Here is a 12,500-nt window from a genome sequence, read left to right on the forward strand (position 1 = left end):
GTCAGTCCGTGGGCTGGAGAGGGGGGGGCGGTCTGGGCAGAATGGGGCAATGTGAGGAGGGGAGGGGTGGGTCAGTCGGTCCTGGCCAGGGAAGGGGGAGAGGATTCTTCCTCCTGACTGACCGGTTTGTGTCTTGTGCAGGGTCTACTGTGGACACCAGTCCATCCTGATCCCCCCCGTGGAGCTGGAGGCCAACCTCCCCCTCTGGCTGTGGGCCGTCAGTCAGTACAAGGTGCGGGACACCTTCTGCTCCTATTCGGTCATGGAACTCTGCACCAAGGGGCTCGGGTCGCAGACGGAGAGCCTGAAGGTAAGGCGGGGGGGTGGGGGGGGAGGGGTGCGAGACAACGGCCTTCCAATTTAGCCCCCCCCCCCCCCCCCCCACACACACACACTGAGGGAGGCACTGTGGGATTGTTACTGGGCTAGTATACCTGAGATCCAGGGTAACGCTCTGGGTCACGACTACCACCTTCCCATTCTCTGCTGCAATCCCTCTCTCTCTCTCTCTCTCCCTCTCTCCCCATTCACCCCTCAGGCTCCTCCTTGCTCTCTGCCCCATTTACCCCCCTTCCCCCACATGGGGGAGGCACTGTGGGATTGTTACTGGGCTCGTGTTCCTGAGATCCAGGGTAACGATCCAGGTAGCGCCTACTACCTCCCTATTCACCCCTTAGATTCTTCCTATCCCGGCCCACATTCACTGCACCCCAAGCTCTGTCCATTCGCACTCACCCTCCCCGCCCCCGCCCCCCCCTCCACCACAGAGGGAGGCGGTGTTGCGGTGGGATTGCCACTGGGCTGCTAATCCAGAGATCCAGGGTAATGCTCTGGGTCACGAGTACCACCTTGCCATTCTCTGCTGCAATCCCCCTCTCTCTCTCCCTCTCTCTCCCCATTTACCCCTCAGGCTTCCCCTTGCTCTCTGCCCCATTTACCCCCTCTTCCCCCAGAGGGAGACACTGTGGGACTGTCACTGGGCTGCTGTTCCTGAGATCCAGGGTAACAATCCAGGTAGCGAGTGCCACCTCCCCCATTCACTCACACTCCCCGCGCGCTCCCCCGCTCCCCCCATCGATCACTCGGTCTGTTGGATCAATTGGTCAAGGACTGAGGGTCAGTGCAGGGTCGCGGAGTTAAAGGGAGGGTCAGTGCGGGGTTATGGGGTCGCGGTGTCTCTCGGTGCTGACCCTTACCCTCTCTGTCCGCAGGCTCGGGGGGTTAACCTATCGTGCGTACGGACCTGTGTGGTAGTGGCTGAGGAACGAGCGAGGATCGCACTGACACAGTCTTTCTCCAAACTCTTCAAGGACCTGGGCCTGTCCCCCCGGGCGGTCAGCACCACGTTCGGGGCCAGAGTCAACATCGCCATCTGTCTGCAGGTAGCCGGAGAGGCGAGGGGGGTGGGGTGCCGGGAGGTGACGTGAAGGGGGGTGGGGGACGTAATCCTGAAATCCAGGGTAACGCTCTTGGTCACGACTACCACCTCGCCATTCACCCCTTCACTCTCCTTCTCTGTCTGTCTCTCTGTCTGTCTCTCTCTCTGTCTGTCTCTCTGTCTCTGTCTCTCTCTCTCTCTGTCTGTCTCTCTGTCTCTGTCTGTCTCTCTCTATCTCTCTCTGTCTGTCTCTCTCTCTGTCTGTCTCTGTCTCTCTCTCTCCCTGTGTCTCTGTCTCTCTCTGTCTCTCTCTGTCTCTGTCTCTCTCTGTCTCTCTCTGTCTCTGTCTCTGTCTCTCTCTGTCTCTCTCTCTCTGTCTCTCTACGTCACTCGGTCAGTTTGAGGCTGTCATTAATTATCCTAAAGCTGTCTGGGTCCCGGGGGTCAGTGTCTGGGTCCCGGGGGTCAGTGTCTGGGTCCCGGGGTCAGTGTCTGGGTCCTGGGAGTCAGTATTTGATCCCGGAGTCAGTATCTGGGTGCTGGGGGTCAGTGTCTGGGTCCCGGGGTCAGTGTCTGGGTCCCAGGGTCAGTGTCGGGGTCCCGGGGTCAGTGTCTGGGTCAGTGTCTAGGTTCCGGGGTCAGTGCCTGGGGATTAGTACAGGGTGTGGAGAGAATGGACTGCTTGCTCTCCCAGTTGGAGTGGGGACGACAGTGCCCCCTCTGGCTGGAGGCCTGCTCTACAGCGTGATGTTTACATAGCAATTTCCATTGTAACGGGGGGGGGCTGTAGGGACGGGGAGGGTTCGATGTCTTGACAGAGGCTGTCTGGGGGTGAGGCACGCTTCGTCCTGTCTGGGTTCACTTTCCAATGGTCACCCTGAACTTACCCATCCCCCCTTCTCTCTGCCCCCTCCCCCGCCAACGCACCTCAGCAGGGTAACACTCTGAACTTTTCCTTCCAGGGGACATCAGGGCCTGACCCAACCACAGTCTACGTCGATCTGAAGGCACTACGGCACGACAGGTAGGTACTCCCTCAGCACTGACCCTCCCCACAGTGCGGCGCTCCCTTAGCACTGACCCTCCCCACACTGCGGCGCTCCCTCAGCACTGACCCTCCCCACACAGTGCGGCGCTCCCTTAGCACTGACCCTCCCCACACAGTGCGGCGCTCCCTCAGCACTGACCCTCCCCACACAGTGCGGCGCTCCCTCAGCACTGACCCTCCCCACAGTGCGGCGCTCCCTCAGCACTGACCCTCCCCACACAGTGCGGCGCTCCCTCAGCACTGACCCTCCCCACAGTGCGGCGCTCCCTCAGCACTGACCCTCCCCACATAGTGCGGCGCTCCCTCAGCACTGACCCTCCCCACATAGTGCGGCGCTCCCTCAGCACTGACCCTCCCCACATAGTGCGGCGCTCCCTCAGCACCGACCCTCCCACACACAGTGCGGCGCTCCCTCAGCACTGACCCTCCCCACATAGTGCGGCGCTCCCTCAGCACTGACCCTCCCCACATAGTGCGGCGCTCCCTCAGCACTGACCCTCCCCACATAGTGCGGCGCTCCCTCAGCACTGACCCTCCCCACACAGTGCGGCGCTCCCTCAGCACTGACCCTCCCCACACAGTGCGGCGCTCCCTCAGCACTGACCCTCCCACAGTGTGGTGCTCCCTCAGCACTGACCCTCTGATGGTGGGGGGGGTTCTTGGAGCAGGTACTAATGGACATGTGTTGCTCACAGAGTGAGACTGGTCGAGCGGGGAGCCCCACAGAGCCTACCTCTCATCGAATCTGGCAAGGTGAGGAAATACCTTTGAAAATTCCTCAGTTCTGTCTCTCCCCTTCTCTCTCTGTCTCTCCTCCTCTCTCTCTGTCCCTCACCCCTCTCTCTCTGTCTCTCCCCTTCTCTCTCTGTCTCACCCCTCTCTCTCTCTATCCCTAGCCCCCTCTCTCTCTCTGTCCTGCTCTAACCCGGATGACTCTCTCTCCCTGTCCCTCACCCCTCTCTCTCTCTCTGTCCCTCACCCCTCTCTCTCTCTCTCTGTCCCTCACCCCTCTCTCTCTCTGTCCCCCCTCTCTCTCTCTCTCTGCTCTCTCTCTGTCCCTCACCCCTCTCTCTCTCTGTCCCTCACCCCTCTCTCTCTCTGTCCCTCACCCCTCTCTCTCTCTGTCCCTCCCCCCTCTCTCTCTCTGTCCCTCACCCCTCTCTCTCTCTCTCTGTCCCTCACCCCTCTCTCTCTCTGTCCCCCCTCTCTCTCTCTCTCTGCTCTCTCTCTGTCCCTCACCCCTCTCTCTCTCTGTCCCTCACCCCTCTCTCTCTGTCCCTCACCCCTCTCTCTCTCTGTCCCTCACCCCTCTCTCTCTCTGTCCCTCACCCCTCTCTCTCTCTGTCCCTCCCCCCTCTTTCTCTCTGTCCCTCCCCCCCTCTCTCTCTCTCCCTCACCTCTCTCTCTCTGTCTCTCCCCTCTCTCTCTGTCTCTCCCCTCTCTCTCTGTCCCTCACCCCTCTCTCTCTCTGTCCCGCTCTAACCTGGATGACTCTCTCTCTCTTCCCACAGATGTTACCAGGTGTACGAGTGATCATTGTGAATCCGGAGACGAGGGGACCCCTGGGAGATGCACATTTGGGGGAGGTGAGTGGTGGACATTGAGGGGGGGAGTCGGGGGTGGGGGAGCAGGGGGTTGGAAGGGGGTACAGAATGGGGGAGAAGTCTGCACCTTCAGTTAGGGGACAGGTGATGTCCGGGGGGGTGTTATCGCTAGACTGTAAACCCAGAAACTCCAGCTGATGTTCTGGGGGACCCGGGTTCGAATCCCACCCACGGAGACGGTGGGGAATTTGAATTCAATAAAAAATATCTGGGATTAAGAATCTCCTGATGACCCCATTGTGGGGGGAAAAACCCCATCCAGTTCCCCTTTAGGGAGGGAAATCTGCCGTCCTTACCCCGGTCTGGCCTACATGTGACTCCAGAGACACACAGACAATGTGGGTGACTCTCAACTGTCCCTCCAAGGGGCAACTAGGGAGGGGCAGTAAATACTGAACCAGCCAGTGACAACCATGGCCCAGGGATGGATAAAAATAATCTGCCCTCCGCAATTTACTGACTGAACCGCAAGGAACTACAAAGGGTTGTGTGTGTGTGTGTGTGTGAACGTAGCCCAGTCCCATCACGCAAACCAGCCTCCCATCCATTGACTCCGTCTACACTTCCCGCTGCCTCGGGGGAAAAGCAGCCGGTATAATCAAGGACCCCCCCCCCCCCCCCCTCCTCACCACCCCCCCACACACCCCGGACATTCTCTCTTCCACCTTCTTCCGTCGGGGGGAAAAAGATACAAAAGTCTGAGGTCCCGTACCGACCGACTCAAGAACAGCTTCTTCCCTGCGGCCGTCAGACTTTTGAATGGACCTCCCTCGCATTAAGCTGATCTTTCTCTACACCCTCGCTGTGACATAGAACATAGAACATTACAGCGCAGAACAGGCCCTTCGGCCCACGATGTTGCGCCGACCAGTTACAAAACAATGACCCTCTAACCTAAACCAATCCCTTTTCGTCCATAAATCTATCCACGGATCTCTTAAACGCCCCCAAACTAGGCGCATTTACAACTGCAGCAGGCAGGGCATTCCAATCCCTCACCGCCCTCTGGGTAAAGAACCTACCCCTGACATCCGTCCTATAACTACCCCCCCTTAATTTAAAGCCATGCCACCTCGTGCTAGCTTTCTCCATCCGAGGAAAAAGGCTATCACTCCATTCTGTAACACTACATTCTGCACCCTCTCCTTTCCTTCTCTATGAACGGTATGCTTTGTACAGCATGCGAGAAACAATACTTTTCACTGTATCCCCATACGCGGGACAATAATAAATCAAAAACTCTCTCCCAAAGGGCAAATGTGGAGTCTGCACGTTCTCCCCGTGTCTGCATGGGTTTCCTCCGGGTGCTCTGGTTTCCTCCCACACTCTGAAAGACGTGCTGGTTTAGGGGTGGATTGGGGCCGTGCTAAATTCTCCCTCAGTGTAACCCGAACAGGAGTGGGCGACTAGGGGGATTTTCACAGTAACTTCATTGCAGTGTTAATGTCAGCCTAACTTGTGACACTGATAAACTTTAAATTTAAAACTTAAACTCTCTGTCTCTCTCTGTGTCTCTGTCTCTCGCTCTCTGTCTCTCTCTGTGTCTGTCTCTCTGTGTCTGTCTCTCTCTGTGTCTCTCTCTCTCTCTGTGTCTCTCTCTCTCTGTGTCTCACTCTCTCTGTCTCTCTCTCTCTCTGTGTCTGTCTCTCTCTCTCTCTCTCTCCCTCTCTCTCTCTGTGTCTGTCTCTCTCTCGCTCTCTGTCTCTCTCGCTCTCTGTCTCTCTCTCTGTCTCTCTCTCTGTCTCTCTCTCTCTCTGTCTGTCTCTCCCTCTCTCTGTCTCTCTCAGATCTGGGTGAACAGTCCTCACAATTCCAGTGGTTATTACGCTATTGATGGTGATGAGAGTCTCCAAGCCGATCATTTCAACACTAAGCTGAGCTTTGGCGATGTGCAGACACTCTGGGCCCGGACAGGATACCTCGGTTTTGTCCGTAGGACCGAACTCACCGACGCTAGTGGGGGTGAGTAGCATTGGGACGCCCCGACAATGCGGCGCTCCCTCAGGCTCCCCCGACAGTGCGGCGCTCCCCCGACAGTGCGGCGCTCCCCCGACAGTGCGGCGCTCCCCCGACAGTGCGGCGCTCCCCCGACAGTGCGGCGCTCCCTCGCGCTCCCCCGACAGTGCGGCGCTCCCTCGCGCTCCCCCGACAGTGCGGCGCTCCCTCGCGCTCCCCCGACAGTGCGGCGCTCCCTCGCGCTCCCCCGACAGTGCGGCGCTCCCCCGACAGTGCGGCGCTCCCCCAACAGTGCGGCGCTCCCGCTGGCTCCCCCGACAGTGCGGCGCTCCCGCTGGCTCCCCCGACAGTGCGGCGCTCCCGCTGGCTCCCCCGACAGTGCGGCGCTCCCGCTGGCTCCCCCGACAGTGCGGCGCTCCCGCTGGCTCCCCCGACAGTGCGGCGCTCCCGCTGGCTCCCCCGACAGTGCGGCGCTCCCGCTGGCTCCCCCGACAGTGCGGCGCTCCCGCTGGCTCCCCCGACAGTGCGGCGCTCCCGCTGGCTCCCCCGACAGTGCGGCGCTCCCTCGTGCGCTCCCGACAGTGCGGCGCTCCCTCAGCACTGCGCTGGGATTAAATGCAGTGTTGACAGCTCTGTGCCTTCTCTCTCTCTTGCTATCTCTAGACCGACACGATGCACTTTACATTGTGGGAGCTCTCGATGAGACACTGGAACTTCGCGGTCTTCGCTACCATCCCATCGACATTGAGACCTCCGTCTCTCGGGCTCACAGGGGCATTGGAGAATGGTGAGCTGGGTAGAATAGTCTTCTCAGTAACTTGGGGGGGTGGGGGCGGGAGCGAGAGTGCGACACAGCTAAACTCCTGATGGGGAAAGTCAGAGACGTTCAGAGCGAGAACAACACTGGGGAGCAAAGTCTGAACTATCGTGCTATCACTCTCTGCCCCTCTCTCTCTCCTAAGGGACACTAAGGGGCAATTTAGCATGGCCAATCCACCCTAACCTACACATCTTTGGGACACTAAGGGACAATTTAGCATGGCCAATCCACCCTAACCTACACATCTTTGGGACACTAAGGGACAATTTAGCACGGCCAATCCACCCTAACCTACACATCTTTGGGACACTAAGGGACAATTTAGCATGGCCAATCCACCCTAACCTACACATCTTTGGGACACTAAGGGACAATTTAGCACGGCCAATCCACCCTAACCTACACATCTTTGGGACACTAAGGGACAATTTAGCACGGCCAATCCACCCTAACCTACACATCTTTGGGACACTAAGGGACAATTTAGCATGGCCAATCCACCCTAACCTACACATCTTTGGGACACTAAGGGACAATTTAGCACGGCCAATCCACCCTAACCTACACATCTTTGGGACACTAAGGGACAATTTAGCATGGCCAATCCACCCTAACCTACACATCTTTGGGACACTAAGGGGACAATTTAGCACGGCCAATCCACCCTAACCTACACATCTTTGGGACACTAAGGGGACAATTTAGCACGGCCAATCCACCCTAACCTACACATCTTTGGGACACTAAGGGGACAATTTAGCACGGCCAATCCACCCTAACCTACACATCTTTGGGACACTAAGGGACAATTTAGCATGGCCAATCCACCCTAACCTACACATCTTTGGGACTTGTGGGAGGAAATCGGAGGAAATGCACTCAGATACGAGGGAGAATGCGCAGAGACCAAGGTGTCTGGAAGGGTGGGTGGTAACACAGCCATGTTTCCCCCTCTTGGGTGGAGAAATGGCAGATGGAATTTAATCCAGACAAATGCATTTCGGTAGATCTAATGTAGGGGGGGGAGCTGTACAATAAATGGCAGAACCATCAGGAGTATCGACACACAGAGGGACCTGGGGGTGCAGGTCCACAGATCCTTAATGGTAACAGGTGGAGAGGGTGGTGAAGATGGCATATGGCGTGCTTGCCTTTATAGGAGGGGGTATAGAGTATAAAATCTGGAGTCTGATGTTTCAGCTGTATAGAACGTTGGTTAGGCCACATTTGGAGTCCAGTTCTGGTCACCCGCACTGCCAGACGGACGTGGAGGTCTTTGGAGAGAGTTGCAGAGGAGGTTTACCAGGATGTTGCCCTGGTTATGGAGGGTCTTAGCTCTGAGGAGAGATTGGGTAAACTGGGGCTGTTCTCCCTGGGAAGACAGAGAATGAGGGGAGACCTAATAGAGGTGGATAAAATTATGGAGGGGTGTAGGTAGGGTGGACAGTGGGAAGCTTTTTCCCAGGTGGGAGGTGACGAACACGAGGGGTGACAGGGTGAGGGGGGGGGGGCGGCGAGGTTTAACTCGGATATCAGAGGGACGGTATTTTACACAGAGGGTGGTGGGGGCCTGGAATGTGCTGCCCAGCAGGGTGGCGGACACGCTGGGATTGTTTAAGACTTATCTGGATAGTCACACGAACAGACTGGGAATGGAGGGATACAGAAGAATGGTCTCGTTAGACCAATGAGTGGGGCAGGATTGGAGGGCCGAAGGGCCTGTTTCCTGCGCTGTACTGGTCTCTGTTCTAAGAACATAAGAAATAGGAGCAGGAGTCGGCCATCCAGCCCCTTCGAGCCTGCCCCGCCATTCAGTAAGATCATGGCTGATCTGAAGTGGATCAGTTCCACTTTCCCGCTTTCTCCCCTTAATTCCCCTGTCTATCAGAAACCTATCTACCCGTGACTTAAAAATATTTAGCGAGGCAGCCTCCACCACTTCAACGGGCAGAGAATTCCAGAGATTCACCACCCTTTGAGTGAAGAAGTTCCTCCTCAACTCCGTTCTAAACCGCCCCCCCTTTATCTTGAGGCTGTGCCCCCTAGTCCGACTGTCCTTTCTGAGCGGGAAGAGTCTCTCCACCTCTATCCTATCCATCCCATTCATCATCTTATACGTCTCAATGAGATCTCCCCTCATCCTTCTAAACTCCAACGAGTACAGACCCAGTCTATTTAGTCTCTCTTCATAGTCCAATCCCCTCATCTCCGGTATCAGCCTAGTAAACCTCCTCTGCACTCCCTCCAAGGCCAAAATATCCTTGCGTAAGCGCGGCGACCAAAACTGCACACAGTACTCCAGCTGCGGCCTCACCAGTGCCCTGTACAGTTGCAGCAAGACCTCCCTACTTTTATATTCTATCCCCCTCGCTATAAAGGCCAGCATCCCATTCGCCTTCCTGACCACCAGCTGCACCTGCAGACTGGGTTTTTTTGCGACTCGTGCACAAGGACCCCCAGGTCCCTCTGCACCGCAGCATGTTCTCTCTCTCTGTCGGTGGTGGTGCCCAGGGAGCGCGGGGGATGTGAGCGCGTGGGCGAACGTGGCGATCGATGGTCACTATCTCTCTCCGTCTCTCTCTCTCTCTCTGTGTCGCAGTGCCGTGTTCAGCTGGACCAACCTGCTGGTGGTTGTGGTGGAACTGAGTGGCTCGGAACACGAAGCCCTGGACCTGGTGCCCCTGGTGACGGGGGTGGTGCTGGAGGAGCACTGCCTGGTTGTGGGGGTGGTGGTGGTGGTGGACCCTGGCGTGGTGCCCATCAACTCGAGGGGCGAGAAACAGCGCATGCACCTGAGGGACAGCTTCCTGGCAGACCAACTGGACCCCATCTACGTGGCCTACAACATGTGATGTCCAGCCCCCGGCAGGACGGTGGGGGGGGGGGCGGGGAGGTCGCTGGATTCGCACCGGGGTTGGGGGGCGGGGGGGGAGCGAAGGAATCGCTAATTGTACATTTCAACAGAACACCAGCCGAACGGGAGTGGGGGAGGGGGGAATGCGGAAACTGGTTAACAAGCGGTCTTTCTTTATACGTGCTCTAAACTCTCCGTCGCTCTGGGAGGGCGGGGAATGTACAGCGAGCGTCGGGAGTGGGGGGGAACAGCGAGAGAGTGAAGGAAATGCAAATTGTACATTTCAACAGAACCCCAGCTGACAGGAGGGGGGAATGTGGAAACTGGTTAACAAACGGTCTCTCTTTGTACGTACTCTGGGCTCTCAGTCGCTCTGGCAGAGAGCAGGGAGGGTGGGGAGGGAGGGGAATGTACAGTGTAGGGAGGGAGTGGGAGGGGGGGTGTAATGGGGAAAACTCACATATTTAACATGAGGATTTAATGCTCATTAATTGGTGCTGTTGTTGAGTCGGGGGGGGGGGTGGGGTGGGGGATTTGGAGGCAGGGACGGAGGGGAGAAGGGCTGGTAGGGGGATGGGGGGTGGGGATGTGTCGACCTCTCCGGGAAGGGGAGAGAGAGAGAGCGTGGTGAGAATTCGCCCGCGCTCCCCAAGACTGGACTCCTCTCTCCCTGCGCTCCCCGCTTAGAGGAATATCGTCCAACCCCCTTCCCGGATTGGTCTGGGATCGCCCCAAATCCCGCGCCCCCCCCCGCACCCTCCTCCCCCTGTTGTGAGGGTAACTAACCTCCCAGTGTTAACCCATCCCTTCCCAAACCACATACGGCACATTCCTGATCCATACATTTCCATGGCTTAACAGTGAGTCAAACTCACCCTAACACTAACACACACTCGCGCACGTGCACACACTGACACATACACACTCACACGTGCACACACTGACACATACACACACACGCGCACACACTGACATACACACGCACACACTGACACATACACACTCACACACGCACACACTGACACATACACACTCACACACGCACACACTGACACATACACACTCACACGTGCACACACTGACATACACACACACGCACACACTGACACATACACACGCACACACTGACACATACACACTCTCACGTGCACACACTGACACATACACACACGCGCACACACTGACACATACACACGCACACACTGACACATACACACTCACACGTGCACACACTGACACATACACACACGCGCACACACTGACATACACACGCACACACTGACACATACACACTCACACGTGCACACACTGACACATACACACACGCGCACACACTGACACATACACACGCACACACTGACACATACACACTCACACACGCACACACTGACACACACTCACACGCGCACACACTGACACATACACACTCACACGCGCACACACTGATACACACGCGCACACACTGACACATACACACACATGCGCACACACTGACACACACTCACACGCGCACACACTGACACATAACAGACTCGCACGCGCACACACATACTCAATCGCATGCGCGTGCACACTGACACACACACATACTCACACGCATACTGACATGCGTGCGCATACACTGACATGCATACACTCATGCATATACACCCTGATGTACACACTCACGCACACTGACATGCACACTCACACACTTACATGGGCACACATTTGTGCTTAATTACACATATGCGTGCACGCTCACACACAGTCTCTCCTACACTTGCAGATGTGCACACTCATATGCACGTGCACACTCGCACGCACATTTGCACAGGCACACACTTGTGTGTACTCTCGCACTCATGCACACACACTTGCAGTCACTCACGTACACTTGCACACACTCGTGCACACTCACTGGCATGAGCGCACACACTGGCGTAACTTGCTCACGTGTACACGGACCTGTGCGCGCGAGTGTATTCTCACACTCACTCACAGAACAGCACGAGTTTTAAACATTTCATGTGGATAGAGATGGGGGGTGGTGGGGGGGGCGGTTATCGAAGGTGGAGGTGGGGGAAGGGGGGCACATCGAGTGGCGCTCCGAGGTGGGGAGGGGAGGGGGGGGACGATGTAAGGGGCTGCTTTGGCCTCGCTCCGAACCGCTGAGTAATGTCCGACTCGCTGTCGTGACGGTGTGTGTGTGTGGGTGTGTGAGAGACTCCCTCACCCAAGTCAGGTGCTCGGGGAGGGTTGGGAGGTGGAGCGGGGCAGGCAGTGGGGAGGGGTGAGGCTGGTCTCTGAACACATTTCAGTGCTGTGGGCGGGGGCAGGGGTGGGGAGTCGGGTCTCCACGGCCTCACTGTTGTCCCAACTCTTCAACCATATCACAGAACGTCCGTCCTGACTCCCCTCTTGCTCGGGCACGGACCCTCAGCTGTGTACAGGTGTAAATCCTGCCTGTGTGTCTGTGCGCCGTGTGTGTGTGTGTGTGTGTGTGCGTGCGTTCTTGTGCTGTGTGTGTGCATGTCTGTGTGTGTGAGTGTGTCTGCATTCTTGTGCTGTCTGTGTGTGCATGTCTGCGTTCTTGTGCTGTGTGTGTGTGCGTGTCTGTGTGTGTGCATGTCTGCGTTCTTGTGCTGTGTGTGTGTGCGTGTCTGTGTGTGTGCATGTCTGCGTTCTTGTGCTGTGTGTGTGTCTGAGTGTGTCTGCGTTCTTGTGCTGTGTGTGTGTCTGTGTCTGTGTTCTTGTGCTGTGTGTGCGTGTCTGTGTGTGTGTCTGCGTTCTTGTGCTGTGTGTGCGTGTCTGTGTGTGTGAGGGTGTCTGCATTCTTGTGCTGTCTGTGTATGTGCGTG

General features: G+C 57.0%; 1 protein-coding gene across 1 annotated transcript; it reads left to right on the plus strand.

Annotated features, from left to right (window-relative positions):
* Positions 1–139: 139 nt before the first annotated feature.
* LOC145340795 (disco-interacting protein 2 homolog B-A-like) lies at positions 140–9,682 on the plus strand (the record flags this gene model as incomplete). The annotated part of the gene is made up of 8 exons (XM_080185258.1): positions 140–310; positions 1,212–1,382; positions 2,341–2,402; positions 3,122–3,179; positions 3,938–4,012; positions 5,818–5,992; positions 6,650–6,773; positions 9,406–9,682. Coding segments are annotated over 8 exons (1,089 nt in total), but the record flags the coding sequence as incomplete, so codon positions are not given.
* Between the last annotated feature and the right edge of the window lie 2,818 nt (positions 9,683–12,500).

This window comes from Carcharhinus amblyrhynchos, unplaced genomic scaffold (assembly GCF_965287045.1).
Source record: "Carcharhinus amblyrhynchos unplaced genomic scaffold, sCarAmb.v2.hapA chromosome_1433, whole genome shotgun sequence".
Classification (NCBI taxonomy): domain Eukaryota; kingdom Metazoa; phylum Chordata; class Chondrichthyes; order Carcharhiniformes; family Carcharhinidae; genus Carcharhinus; species Carcharhinus amblyrhynchos.